The 15312-nt window shown below is 45.1% G+C and overlaps 1 protein-coding gene and 1 long non-coding RNA gene across 3 annotated transcripts; one reads left to right on the top strand and one right to left on the bottom strand.

Moving 5' to 3' along the window:
* Positions 1–6682: 6682 nt before the first annotated feature.
* Positions 6683–11954, bottom strand: LOC101766878. 2 transcript variants are annotated; one of them, XR_214826.3, is made up of 6 exons: positions 11668–11954; positions 10295–10370; positions 9373–9593; positions 8958–9104; positions 8662–8877; positions 6683–7280 (listed from the first exon to the last, which is right to left on the bottom strand). It is a non-coding gene; the product is annotated as an uncharacterized LOC101766878 (long non-coding RNA). The 2 variants fall into 2 exon arrangements; XR_001163605.2 differs by lacking the exon at positions 6683–7280 and having other exon boundaries at positions 7934–8877.
* A 112-nt stretch (positions 11955–12066) lies between these two features.
* On the top strand, positions 12067–12993 carry LOC101766460. Its single transcript, XM_004961231.3, has one exon. It carries the CDS (start codon positions 12165–12167, stop codon positions 12774–12776), a length of 612 nt encoding a protein of 203 aa, XP_004961288.1. The 5' UTR covers positions 12067–12164; the 3' UTR covers positions 12777–12993.
* The last annotated feature ends 2319 nt before the right edge of the window (positions 12994–15312 follow it).

Genomic DNA, 15312 nt, shown 5'->3' with positions numbered 1-15312 from the left:
ACAATCATTACATAAAAATGAAACATCATATTCGGTGCTACATGAAACAATAAAAGAAAAATATATAATATCAAAAGAAAAAGGAAAAAAGAAAAAAAGATTGGCGCGTCCCACCGCCCGCGCCCTGCGTCTCGGGCCAGCCGCCACGCATGCCACCCGCGCCTGGGGCTGGTCGCCGCTGCCCATACCCCCGTGCCTGGTGCCGGCCGCACGCCCACTGCCCCACCCCACCTCCGTCCTCACTCGCACCGGTTGCCCAAAGGATCCGCCGTCGTCAACCCTCTGGAGCCACCCTCGCGTGAGGCTGCCACTCCACGGCCAACGGGAAGCACCACTTCCTCCCGCATTGTCGTCTGCGTTGGTGACCCTTGGGGCGGGGGGGCATGTTCGCTTCAGCTTATAAGCCGGCTGAAAAGCTGAAACGGCTGATTTGTTGTGAGAGGAAAACACTGTTTGGTGGCTGATAAGCCGGCTGAATAAGCTGAAGCGAACAGGCCAATAGGGGCAGAGGTCGGGACCTCACACCCCCCTCAATGACGTCCATCCTCTCCAGATCCGGAACTAAGGTCTCCATATCTACCAATTGGAGGCTCGATTTTGCACTTGATTGGAACGATTTGGAGTGGATTATAGATGGGAGGTAGATGGAAACGAGAAGAAGAGGAGAACACGCTCCTACTCATGGCGGTTAGAGGTGTTGTGGCATAGCGCTCGAAGCGGGAATGGGGTTAGACATGGGGAGGACGAGTGCTTGCCAGGGCGACGGCGAGGACGACAAGATGTGCAGCGCCTGGGCGACGGCGAGAATAGGGCAAGATGTGAATGAGTGGATAGAGCGGAGGTTAAGTGGTAATTTTTGTATTTCTATGTGTGGGTCCCACGTAATAAACAGATGGTAACACACAAATGTTTTCTACTACTATACTTGCAAAGAGAGGACTATTAGGGACAACGCACCAACATATTAGGAACAGGTGAATAATAATGTGAGAGCAAGTAAGTGTGGCGGAACCGCCCAACTTAAGCTGGTTTAAGTGCGCCTAATCGCCATCGGATCAGCAATTATCCGAAACGCACCTAAAACAGCATAAGTCCGGTAGTCCGTCGAGTGTCCCTAGGACTCCTCGAAAGATCCACGACGTGTCTCATAGCCATACATCAGGATAGTATCCGCGATGAGATAATATCAACAAACATTACATTTTTACATACATATAGAAGATACGAGTTATTACAGAACATAGATTGAAGCAAACTTAGTAGTGCAGTGTTAGACAGCGTTCTAAGATTTAAACATAATCAGTCCGGGAGGAGATGAGCATTTGAAACTTCTTTTCTAAGGGTATTGTGAGACTCATAACAATACCCTAGAGCTTCGGGGTTTCCTCCTCTGTAGACTCCTGCGGAGCTTCTGAAAAGATAGCCACAAGGGAAAACCCTGAGTACGGGGTACTCAGCAAGTCTTACCCGACTAACCAATATAATAGTTTTTCTTAGGATGTATATGATGGCTTTTTGGTGTACCTGGCTGATGCAACTTTTCGCCGAAAAGCTTACTACAGGTGATGCCTTAGTTTTATCTTTTATTTGGGTTAAGTCATTATCTAACCATTCTAAATGATGAGCAGAAAGTAAAAGCAACCATAGATATTAAGTCATACATCAAATATTAACAGAAAGATATATATATTGCATGAATTAATACTACGATGCTCAACAGTGATCAAGTGCATTCATAACCGAGAATTGCGGCGATCCGGATCAATTTACATCCTGCAAGAGAGTACCCTGATCACCAGATTTATACGACTGTCCAGGTCGTACATAACAACCTCTCGATTAGCAAAATTAATGATTAGGAATACGACTACCCGGACCCAGGGATGCACCCCCACATGGGACCCCATGTCTGGTCCGATCACCATGTGAGTTTCAGGCTACGCCCCTGCCAATCTCCAGCACGTCAAGCGCGGGTACGAAGTATTCCCGATCATAGAGTTTACTAACCTACTGGGCTTTACTGGTCCCATACCCAGTAAATGATCAGATGCTTATCACTTGATCAAAGGTTAAGACAACGAATCGGGCCTTAACCAAATTAATCTAGCAGACAGAACTACATCTCTAGCTTCTGTCCGCTTCTCACTTTCCAAGATATCTTTTCATAAGCAACATGTATGACTCAAAAGTTTTCCTTAAGGTTGGTAAACCAAGCATGTAAGCAAGTAAGCAATTCTAGACTTGGGTATCTTCTAAGGTTTGAACAAGTGGCAAAGATGTCCTTAAAACAAGGCATGATCATACACAATAATAGGTTTCAAGCAACTCCTAGACTTAGTGCATCCATATAGCAATTAACCGATAATTAGACACATGAAATAACGACTCCAAAATAGATAGGTATAAATGCACCGGGGCTTGCCTTGTTCGCTTAAAAAGTTAGTATCTTCTGACGGGTTGGCTTCACAGGGGACTAATTCAAAAACTTCTTCGAACTCCGAAGGTCCTTCTGAAAATTCCAAATATTCTTCTTCTGGTGCTTCGGGATCTATAGCACAACACATGCAGGGGTTAGGAATGCAAATTTTTGAGTAAAAGACTATACAACTTTCCTTCATGATAAAGTTGTAAGCCAACAAAGACTATACAATTTATCATGATAAAGTTGCAAGTCAACACACAAAAACCTAAAACGATTAGCCCTCAATTTTATTTTCTTATTTAACCCTCCTTAAGGCTTTTTCTTTTATTTTTAGAAAAAGTTATAATTAATTTCTAACTTGAAAATCTAATTTCCTATGAGTTAAGAATAATTTGTGATTAAGAAAATGTTATTTTATATTTTGTACATTTTATAAATATTAAGTATTTATTTAATTACCTTAAAAGGAAGGCATTAAATAAATACCCGAATTTTTTTATTATTTTCCTAGGGTATAAAAATTTTAATGCATAAAGGAAAATAAAACAAGCCTATCAAAATTGGTTTCACTAATTTTGGACACTCCTAGAAATTTCTGTGATTTAAATGGTATAAATCGGATTTAAACTAATTATTCTACAAAGGAAATCTAATTTTTCCCGAAAAACACCCTGGAAAACTTTTCTTACGCAGCCTGACTCTACCCCCTCTCATGCGCACTGGGCCCCACGACGCGGACCCACCTATTCACTGCTCCACTTACCCGCCGGCCATTTCTCCCCCTGACGGGCCCCGTGGGCCGTTTTCTTTTTCTTTCCCCTTTTCTGGCCCGACACCGGCCCAATGGCCCTCTTCCTTTTTCCTCTTTCCTTCACGGGCGCGGCCTGCCTCCACTGGGCCTCCGGCCCCTTTCTCTTTTATGGCCGACCGCGTGCGCGCTACTGGGCCTCAAGGCCGCGGCCCAACAGACGGCCGCGCCCCGGCCTCTTTCTCCTCTCCTCCTTTCTCTCTCTGTCGCGCGGGCCTGAGCATCCAGGCGCTTCTTCCTCCTCCCGCCAAAACGCGCGCGCGACAGGGGGCGGCGCGACTCGCCGGCCGGCGCCCCACCGGCGGCGAAGCTAGGTCAGGACAGCACCCCTATGCTTTCACGCACCCGCGCGCGGCAACAGCTCCTCAAGAGATGGCCGGAGCCACTCCCTCCACGGCGGCGGGCGGCGACACCTTCGGCCGGCTGCGGCTACTCACGACTGCGGCGCAAACTACTCGAACGACTGCTTCTACACCATCCTAGTACCCTAAGGACTCGCCTACTACTACTTAAGAAGAAAGGGGACCGGCGCAAGGTAGTGCTCACCGTGAGCGGGAGGCGCGGCGACGGCGGACAGAAGCGGCGGTGGTTCCAGGCGTGACGGCAGAGAAGCTGGGCAACAAGGTTCTAGGGTTGCTGGTGGGGTGTGGGCGGAGGTGTGGACGGAAGGAATCGACGGGAGGTACGGTGTAGCGGTGGAATTTTGCTCGGCGGCGGCGGCTCGGACAGAGGAAGTGGCGGCGGTAAAAAGAGCGGCGGTGAAACGGCGGCGCGGGAGCGGTAGTTATTCAAGCGTTTTACTGCGCGCATGGGTGACACCGTGGCCTACTCGTAGACTTACGTGGTGAAGAGGTGGCCTAGCTGGTTGCGCTGGCGAGTGACCGACGGCGGCGGCGGCGACACGTCCCGTTGCTCTGTCATCGTTCCCCTTTCTTTCTTCTGATGCCCGAAATCTTCAGAGCTTCATCACGGTCGATTTCCAATCCGACGGTCCCCAAGTGCCTTAACAGAAGTTGGAGATAAACTTGAATCCTCCAACTTTTATTTTGGCTCTACCCCGAGATAAACATCCGAGCACAGTGTAATTTGAATTTCTTTCTCGGCTTCAACTGAATTTCGCTGAACTCCAAGTTCAGTTCGTGAGTTAACTGACAGTGTCACTTGCTTCACTTTGGGATTGAGTTTAGTGATCCAATTCCTCTCCTTTCAGTCCAATTTCTTCCCAAATGTGTTCTACAACATCCCAATGTTCCATTTTGCTCAAGAACAACTACTCTTTCTGATCTACATTGCTCTGAATTCAAGTCCAAAGTCGACTCTATGCTGCTGGTTTCAGACTTAACCATTTTCAGTGATGTCATTTGCAGTGACAAGATGCTGACTTTGAGCTGGAATTTGAATTTGTTCGCTTCACTGTTTCTTGCCAACAACATCCAATTCTAGTAGTCTAAAGTCCATACTATGATGTGGTGTAGTTGTTTTGATTCACTTATTTGAAAAGTTCATCAGAAATCAATTTTGAAAACAGACTCTGCTGCTGTTTTTCTGAGTTCCTATTTTCGGACGGTGAACAGTAACTTCAATTTTCCTTTTTCTTTCTTTGATTTCTCTGAGATATTTAGCACCATTTCTGTTCCAAATTCTTGATCCCTAAGTTCTAGTCACTCTTACACTTGTATTCTATATTTTTGCCGAATTTTTCTGAATTTCAAATTCAAAATTCAAATTTCGGCCAAATTTGACCCGAATTTGATTTTGGCTAATTTCTTTTCCTTTTCTTCTTGAATCACTTCCAATTCATCCAAGTCACTTTAAATGACCAAAATGGCAGCTGTTACAGTAAGGACCCGTTAAGGGCCCGTAGCAACGCACGGGTATTTCTGCTAGTAAATAAATAAAATGCGGAAATCAGAACCATTAATTAATACGCTTGCCCAGGCTGTCCCGAAACACGGATATACCGGAATACACCTCCTCACCGCCGGGTTAAGGTAACCGCAGCGCATGGGCATCCGAGTCGAGCGGGTCGCCTGCCTTGCCTCTGCTGAGCTGTCACCCCGCTCCACCAGCGTCCACCGCACGCAAGCGTCCGGATCCGCGTGGCGCCTACGCCAACTAATCCCGAGTCGCCCACGCATCCGACCTGTCCTCAAAGGCACCGTCCGATCCGCCTGCAAATTTCCCTTCCGCCGCGCGCCATCTTTCCAAAATTTCCCCTCCGCCGCGACTCCCATCCCTGATCTCTCACGAGTCACGAGCACTCGCGATCCCATTCCCTTCTGATCTCAATCCCGCCGCCGCCGCGTCCACCGCAATCGCGATCCCATCAGATCTCAATCCTGCCGCCGCCGCCGATGATGGCCGCTGACGGGACCCAGCTCCTGCGCGCGGGTGCCTTCGCCTTCACCTTCACCATCGACGGCGCCATAACCTCCGTGGTGGCGGACGACCCCGTTGAGGAGGAGCTCGCCCGCCGGCGCGACCGCGACGCATCCAAGAAGAGGGACAGCGACGCATCCAAGAAGAGGGACGGCGACGAGGCGAAGAAGAGGGGCCGCGACGGGGCGAAGAAGAGGGGCCGCAACGAGGGCCTTTACCGGCGGGAGGAGTCCGATGAGGAGCGGGGGTGGTCGTCCGCGGTCGTGGAGCGCAGCCTCGCCCTGCGCCATCGGGGAGGTTCCGTGTCCTGCTTCCACCCCCGTTGTGGCTTGATCGTGGGCGAAGGGGCCGCCGCGTCCGGTGCGCTGGGAGTCGAAGCGGAAGCTGCTGTGGCGGCGGAGGAGCTGCTAGTTGATCCGACCCTGGAGTTCTTCTACCTCGCCGTCCTCTAGGCTCTAGTCAGGCTGTGGCATGCTTATGTCTGGACAGGTGCCACGACTTGCAGAGATTCAAAGTTCAAGACTTGCAGAGATTCAAAGTTGCAGATTGGACTTGCCACTCAGCTCAAGACTTGCAGAGATTCAAAGTTCTGATTCTCTAATTTTTAGACTTAGAGTCAGATTCTAGTTGGAAGCCTCAAACTTTTGTGGTATCTGTAGGTTCGTAGTTATCGACTTCATGTAATCGCTACATGTGACATATCAATCAAAGCAATGGATCACAGTTTATATTCATTTTAGCTGTGATCTTATCTTATGTTAATGCTTTGATCCATTTACTGTTCTGTCTCTGATACTGGATTGATTTCTCACTTTCCAGTAACCAAACTGAAGGGGAGTCCATGTGCTAAATTGGATTATTATACTGGTGCGTATGTTCATGGATCAAATTCAATCAACTGTTTCCTTCTCTGCAAAATTGGCCTTCTCCTCATCTTTCTTGTTCAAATTTGCAATTTTTTCATCAATGCTGGATTGTTACCATTTTTCAACTAGTAATTAATTGAATAATTGTGTTACTCCTGCGTAACAACATCACAAGACAGAGAGTCACAAAGTGATGATCGTTTTATTTGTAACATCACAAATGCACCGCTACGAGTCTTTTCAGGAAACTCGATAAATTCAGATTGTCAGCACTGTTATATTCACAAGTAAATTATTGCTTCTCTCTACTCTAATGCACTTTTGCCCTTGGTAATAATCATTCACCGTGGATTGCAGGTTACTTGTAGATTGAGGCTCCGTATGAGCAGCTGCCGCCCTTCATCAGAAGCAGAGCCCCTCATCAGCTAATTGCTGTTACAAGATAAGATGGCCAGTTGAGGTGGCGATGATGCTGGTGATCCTAAACAGAAACTTGGTGATGGTGTGCATCACTCACGCCAACAGCATGCAGCAGGAATGAGGTTCAATTACGACAGCAGAGATGAACCTCCTCATTCCTTTGAGTTTGAGCAGATGCAGAATGGTTCAGTCTGTGCCAATCCATAGAAGCAGTACTATGATGCGACCATCTGATGACGGGCAGTCAAGCTCATCTTCCTCCACTCGCCAAATGCTCGGAAGCCAGCACGCCAATGATCGGTCCTCGTCTTTCCGCTCGGTAGCATCCCCATCTTCCAGACGCCTCACGACGGTGGCCTTTGTGAAGAAGATCAACTGGAGCTCACTGCAGGACAAGTCCAATCCAAGGAGTGCGTCAGAAACCCCATTATTTCTGCTTGAGTTCCATACAGCACCCTCTTGTGTCTGTTGTCTGAAGCTGGATCCAAACTTTGCTGCTTTGTTGTAAAAGATGAACTTGTGATCATAGCAAAGATGATAGTGTACATTATGACGTTATTCACAATTTACAGTAAACATGCAGCGAACGGTTGCTCTGTTGTTCATCTTCTTACAGCCAGCCTGCCTGCCAGCAGGCATCTGATTTTATAGTTGTGTCCTATCCAACCATATGTTTCTACTCACCGCTGGATGCCAGTATTCTTAAGCTAGGTGATAAGACTGTCAAAGGGCCAGTTGTTTGGCTCTTTATAATTGTTTCCTGAGCTCTGTGTTGATTTGCAGACATCTTCTGGAAATAGAATTATTTTGGACCTCTGACAATAGAAGTTTGATATGCTTGCTTACTACTGAAACAGATTTGTACAAGTTGCTGAGCAGGGCATTATAATTTTTCTTTGTCAGCTGTATTTTGACAAACATACACTGGAACACTTTGTTAGAGTTTGTGGTTATCCAACAACCTTAGACACTAATCCTACCAGTAAGCATATCCTTTGCTACATTCAAGAGTGCTGTTACCAAAGTAAGATTCAGACATTCACATAATCACGAAGCACACATATATAATCGTTTCCTATCCTGTTGAAGGAATGGAAATTTCTTTGATTGTTTACCCTGTACCCACATTTGATTGTTTACCATATAAGTGTTTTATTCCATTATCTTGCTCATATAACAAATAAAAATGTGTACTTCTAGGATTTTTCATCCTTTCTGGAGTTCTACTCCATTTTGGCGTGTTTATTACTCCCCTTGAATTTCAGTTGTCTCATGAGCTGCTCTTAGGAATCTAGTTGGACAGGCAATTCTTTCATGATTTTGAGTGGTAATAGAACTGAGGACTTTAATGGATCCATTTCCATGAAGCTGCAAAACAATATAGGGCAAAGAAGATATATTTTTCCTGATGAGGTTTCTTAAATCAACGTTTATGGGGGGAAAAAAAGGTTGTCTTGTAACTTCCTATGATTATTGACATATTCAGATTCTGACTGGTAATTCTTAGAGATACCAAGAGTAAGCAACTAAAAGCACATAATCCAACAAATAGCACGAAGGTACTTTGTCATGAAGCAAAACTTAAGATATAATTTAATTTAATTTCCAGCAGAGAATACTCAAACTTGCATAGATCAATGACACAAAGGAATTTATAACTTGCATAAGAACAACAGAAAGAGCATTTATTGAGAGAAACGATATTAGTGTACTGTAACAATTTTGGGGATTAGGCACAAATAGAAACAAGTATTATCATCACTCACATCTACTGCAACGAGAGAAAGACGTCCAGCAAGATGGCATTTCTCAAGCTTAGGCATGAACCTTTTACTTTTCGATATCTTTTCTGGTGTCACATATAATATCTTCAATTCTCCTTCACCTTTATCAAGTGCCCTATAGATGAACTTCTCAACTTCCTTGTTGGTAGTTGAAGTCAGCATGTAAGCTGCTATACCTAAATCTGCCAGTCCCATGACCTAGAACAGTACAACTTTTCAAAAATTAACATGTGCATGTATAGGGCAAGGAAAAAAAAAGATGTTTACAGGTTAACAACCTGGTCCTGGATAAGAGAAAGTATTGGGCTGACAACCAATGCAATTCCATTATGAAATACAGCTGGGAGTTGGTAACACAGGCTCTTCCCTCCACCAGCAGCCATTATGACCAGAACATCCTTTTGACTCATGACTGCGTTAATTATCTGTAAGCACAATATGCATTACAAGAGTGGAAAATAAGATGAAATTATACAATATAACATAGCCTATGGGTGTAAAATTAGGATCAGCACTAAACAAAAAGGATATAAAAACAATAGGGATATCAGAGGAATGGTAATCCAAAAACCATCAGAAAGAACCAAAACACTTTGAACATCTATTGTGCATTTCTTTTAGGTTATAACTAGGTGTGCCCAAGAGGAAGGATTTTTTTAAAAAAGAAACAGATTATTTCTGCTGTAAACTTACTTCTCGTTGATTTGATCGGTAGGAGGTGATGCCAAATATATTGAATCTGGTATCATCAGCCTGAGAATCCCATGGGAAGCTCCCAGACCAATCTTCCAGAGTAACTGAAGATTCATAATTTGATTTGTTTCTGGATTTCTTAGATACTTCCAGCAAAGCCTTTAACTGTGACTGTCACTCATACAACTCCTCTTGGCGATCAAGTAATGTTTTAATTTGTCCTGGAAAGCATTAATTTCAACTGTGAAAATTGAAGCAGTGGCATTCCTTGTCCACAAAATACTCAGTATAGCACTCAAAAGGACTAATCCAAAAAATATGTCTGCTGTTAGTGTGACGCTAAATAAAACCTCCTGGTTGTTAACACTGATAACTGAGAGGGATCAAAATTGTCTCTCCACACATCAAGAAGCACATGAAGGGCCCTAAGAATAATGGGTAATGCAACAATAATTGAGAAAACCTGTTATTAACACAATAGCTAACCCTACAACAGTACTGCCAAGCTTCTCGTGTGTGGACCAGTTAGAGCATTGAACTCCGGGAGTCGTTGAAACTCCTCTCTGGACTCGGGTTTGGAGCATGGCACCTTAGCCCAGGGGGAGGAGTCTCCCCATGTGATCAAGTTTTTATTTCTATTTTTTTTAAAAAAAACTACAACAGTACACGGAAGCCTGGGAGTCTCCAGCAATCAAGGAGGAGACAAAGGGAGATAAAAGTGTTTATTGACTTCAGGACCAAAGAAAAGGGAGATAAAGTGAACTTTCATGTCCATTATGATTAAAACTTAAACATGCATTAACAATTCAGTAAGTAGCTGATACAGACGAATAGTCAGGGAAAAGGATGCATGTATCATACCTTGAATTAACAATTCATGTCTAATTGTCTATCAACTGGGAAGTGTTTAGTGTGATCATACCTTGAATGTCCTGGAGTTGTGAGTCCACAAAAAACAGTTCATCCTCAATGTTTTCTTCGTCCTCCATATCTCAGTTCTGCACACATGCCGTGCAAGACAAAACATAATTGAATACAGATGAATATTCAGTTTTAAACTAACAATCAAATTTCAAAAAGGAACCATGCCTATAGTTGAACAATTAAGTGGTTAAGAGAATAAGTAGGTGATATGATATGCCCATGTATACTACGATCTATTTGCAAATATGTGACATTTATTCATGAAATTTACTTACCAATTTAGTAGAAAGATAACAGCTTAACAGGTCTACAATATAGGTGTATCAAGGCCTGAGGGTATGGCTGTACCCCATAAAAACCCAAACAAAGCGACCACTAGTAGGATTGCCACACGGTTTGAAACAAAAAAAGAAGAAGAAAGCAAACATCAGTGCAGCATAAGGACCAGCATTCTTCCCATTTGAATCCCAAGCCTCATCCTATGCACGGCACACGTCCAGACCAGCAGAAGCTCCTAATTATGTGTAGTTGTAGATTAAGAGGGGTATACATAGAACACGAAGTACATGTGAGACCAAACGTTGACTAATATGTATCCTCCGGTTGGTTAGAGAAAGCTACATGTTATTGCCATTAATAAGAAAGAACACATATTTTAAAATATACATTAGCATAACTTTCGTGGATCATGTCAATTTTAACCAATAATTGGGCACAAATACATCGAAGACACGAACAGTTTGAGCTTTCCCTCTTTTCCCCGATTCCTAACCACCACCAAGAAGCTGTGAGCATGTGCCCTCTTGCTACTATTGCCTCCCAGCTGTGAGCATGTGCCAGAAGTATCGTGATCCCCCCTTTTCTTTTGAGATGCTCAATGACCTGACCTTTAGAATTGCTATCAAGGGTACCATCTGCCAACACTTAAACAGCGATGAAGCATATTCTCAGCACCATCAGCGTTCAGGTATGATTTGGGTGCCAAGGCACAATGTTCATGAGGTAGTTTAACAGGGTTTTACAAATAGTGTGGATAACACCCAACTGATCCGATATGTATCTGACTTGGCATGAATATTAGAAATAGTATCCTACCAAATGAGTGAAATAGACATGAGTAGTATAATTGATCTCCGAAGTTCCACCTTCTCTATCTTCTTTCAAAAATCTACTAACATATTTGCATGTTTTTCCTTTTTTGAAAAACTGAGACTGGTGATGATACCATAAAATCTTCTCTTCTACTTACGCATATACAATCAAATCATCAAACCTTAATTTGGGCACGCATTGCCCAACTCAAACTAATTCAGTAGCCTGGACGGAAAAAAATTCTAATTGCAAAGAGGAACAGGTGGCAAAGAGAAATACCTTAAGGCTAGAGAAGTTTCTAATTGTTAAAAATTTCAGGCCTTCCCCACAGCCCCAGTCGAGAACCCAACTACCAACGCCTGCTCGCCGCCACTTGGTCCTGGGCACTGACCTTTGGACCAGCGTCCTGCCTTCCCACACACCCAGTTCCGGCGCCCCAGCGACTTCCGCCGCCCTACAGGAGCCGAGTCTTCACGGACCAGCGCTGCGTGCGACGCTGCCCGCCGCCGCCGCGGGCCTTGGGTGCGAGCACGAGGAAGCGTCTCGAGGAAGAAGCCGCCGTCTTGGGCCGGGCTGCTTCGTGGGCCGTAGGACGAGGATGCATTGCTCTTAATATTGCATAAAACGGCTCAAACCAAAAAATGGCCCAGCTCAACCACAATAAACCCGCCATCCTCTGGTGCTACTCCCAAACCCTAATAAAGCCGCCGCCGCCTCCGCCTTAGTTCTCCCTCTCTCAATCCCGCGCCTCAAGCGCCCCGTCGATCCCACCCACCATGGCCTCCCACCTCGATTTCCGCTACCTCGATGAGGGCCTCGGCGGCGAGCGCGGCAAGCGCAAGCGCCGCGAGGAGGCGGAGGAGGCTGAGGCGGCGGCCGCGGACTCCATGGACCTGGACGCCGACGCGCCCCGGCCGTCCAAGCTCCGCGCCATGCCTTCCCTGTCGGACCCCTCGAAGCCGGCCTCCTTCGGCCGGCCCACCTACGACGGCGTCATCGCCGGGCGCGTGTCGGGGCGCCGGTGGAAGGAGCCCCGCACCCGGCGCGCCTCGGCCGTGGTGGTGTCGCGGAAGCCGACCCCGCTGGAGCAGCGCGTCCGGGAGAAGTCGCTGAAGCGCGCGTACCAGGCCCGCAAGGCGGAGCTCAAGGAGGAGATCCGGCAGAACAAGGTGGCGAAGCGGAAGGCGCGCGAGGAGCGGGAGAAGCGCAAGCAGGAGAACGTGCTGCGCACGGGCACCAAGCTGCAGCGGGTCACCAACCCCAAGACCATTCAGAAGATCGCCAAGTCCAAGAAGCGCAAGCAGCTCAAGGTCGTCCCCGACGAGTTCCTCGGCGGCAAGAAGTCCGAGGCCAGCCGGCGCATACAGGTGCCCGGACTCGAAAACTGAATCTGACGAGCTTCGATCGTTTTTGTATCTGTGGTGACTTTTGGTTCACAGTGGTTAAATTCGACGACGATTCTGTACTGCCTTTGGCTATGTAGTTTGAAGTATGATCAAATTAAGCGATTATAATGGTCTGCAATATCAGATTATCAAGTTCTGTTGTGAGATTTTTACTGTCACATGGCCAAATTTGCTGATAGTGAGATGGTTACCAAGTTGATGCACACTGACTGGCTAGGATTTTGGGGCTTTGAGTAAATGTTTGCGATGCTTGTGTGAAGTTGCCCTTCCTGATGTTTGTACTGGCTACGTGTGTTCTCTTGCACTTGTCGATGTTAGATTACAGGTTGTAGTTGTGTGTTGATTTGCAGACATCTTCTGGAAATAGAATTATTTTGGACCTCTGACAATAGAAGTTTGATATGCTTGCTTACTACTGAAACAGATTTGTACAAGTTGCTGAGCAGGGCATTATAATTTTTCTTTGTCAGCCGTATTTTGACAAACATACACTGGAACACTTTGTTAGAGTTTGTGGTTATCCAACAACCTTAGACACTAATCCTACCAGTAAGCATCTCCTTTGCTACTTTCAAGAGTGCTGTTACCAAAGTAAGATTCAGACATTCACATAATCACGAAGCACATATATATAATCGTTTCCTGTCCTGTTGAAGGAATGGAAATTTCTTTGATTGTTTACCCTGTACCCACATTTGATTGTTTACCATATAAGTGTTTTATTCCATTATCTTGCTCATATAACAAATAAAAATGTGTACTTCTAGGATTTTTCATCCTTTCTGGAGTTCTACTCCATTTTGGCGTGTTTATTACTCCCCTTGAATTTCAGATGTCTCATGAGCTGCTCTTAGGAATCTAGTTGGACAGGCAATTCTTTCATGATTTTGAGTGGTAATAGAACTGAGGACTTTAATGGATCCATTTCCATGAAGCTGCAAAACAATATAGGGCAAAGAAGATATATTTTTCCTGATGAGGTTTCTTAAATCAACGTTTATGGGGGGAAAAAAAGGTTGTCTTGTAACTTCCTATGATTATTGACATATTCAGATTCTGACTGGTAATTCTTAGAGATACCAAGAGTAAGCAACTAAAAGCACATAATCCAACAAATAGCACGAAGGTACTTTGTCATGAAGCAAAACTTAAGATATAATTTAATTTAATTTCCAGCAGAGAATACTCAAACTTGCATAGATCAATGACACAAAGGAATTTATAACTTGCATAAGAACAACAGAAAGAGCATTTATTGAGGGAAGTTCCTAGCCATTTTAGTTTAACTGTGTTGGAAAATCCGACTCTGTGTTGTAAGTTCCGACAAGCACGAAAATCCGACTCTGTGTTGTAAGTTCCGACAAGCACATAACAGCACTGTAACGGCTGGTTTTGGGGCTCAGGTATAAATACCCCCTTAGCCCCCTCCATGGCTGCTGACCTACCCCAAGAAAAACACTCTCTAGAGCATTCAATGCTTCTTCCCACTCCCTCTTTGAGCTAAATTTTTGAGAGTTTGAGTTAGAGCTTGGGTGAGAGAAGGAAAAGAGGTGTGAGGCTTGGGACTTTAAGTGTGAGGTTCAACAAGTTCATCTCAAGAGCACTTAAAGTATCTTCGGCCTTTGATTCACGTTGGTTTCTCTTGAAGCTTGCTTCTATACGGTTAGGCGTCACCCGTTTGAGCGCCCTCTTTGTGTGGTGCGCCCGGGAATGTTTGTATCACCCCATCCTTCGTGGATTCATAGTAAGTAACTCAATCCTCGTTTCTGTTTGATTGAGAGAGGTAAAGGGTTACTGAGGAATCGGCTCTTTGTGAGCTCCTCAACGGAGATGTAGCTTCCTTTGTGGAAGTGAACTTCGGTAAACAAATCCTTTGTCTTATTTGCTTGTTGTGTTCCTCGAGTTCTTTTTAACCTAGAAGCTTGATTTGAGCTAATCTATAAATTTGTGTAGTTCCTTGCATATCTATCACCTGCAGTAGTATTTACTCATCATTTATAATCCTTTGATTCAAACAAAATTGGCAGATTCAAGTTTCATTTTGAATTTTGTTCAGCTCATTTCCTGCCGTCGGAAATTCCGCCCCTGTACCGGAAGTTTCGATCCATCGAAAGTTCCGACACGGTGTCGAAAGTTCCGACACGGTGTCGGAAGTTCCGACTTATCTAATACCGCTGTGAACTTTTTTAGGAAAATTTTAAAGTGAGCCTATTCACACATCCTCTCTAGGCATCACAAGATCCTTTCAATTAGTATCAGAGCCTAATCTCTTGATTAAGGCTTAACCGCTAAGGGATTCAAGATGTCTCATAATGGGGATGGACTTGCCACCGTTGAAGAAGTTGCCGCTCGAGCCGCTGCCGTTGTTGGTGCTACTCCAAGCTTTGGAGGAGGTCCCATAGACCCCTCTGGTCAGCTTCTAAGGAGTCGACCTCCCTCCGTACATGTAGCAAGCTTAAGTGACGACTTGAGCTCAAGTGATGAACTTGAGGGTGAAGACTTGGAGGCCAAGAAAAGA

This window comes from Setaria italica, chromosome III (assembly GCF_000263155.2).
Source record: "Setaria italica strain Yugu1 chromosome III, Setaria_italica_v2.0, whole genome shotgun sequence".
Classification (NCBI taxonomy): Eukaryota; Viridiplantae; Streptophyta; class Magnoliopsida; order Poales; family Poaceae; genus Setaria; species Setaria italica.
The sequence above is the reverse complement of the archived record's forward strand: the minus strand, read 5'-3'. Positions and strand labels throughout refer to the sequence as shown.

What these genes read in the sequence shown, in the direction of transcription:
- LOC101766460 (XM_004961231.3), top strand. Translation starts at nt 12,165, where the DNA reads ATGGCCTCCCACCTCGATTTCCGCTACCTCGATGAGGGCCTCGGCGGC.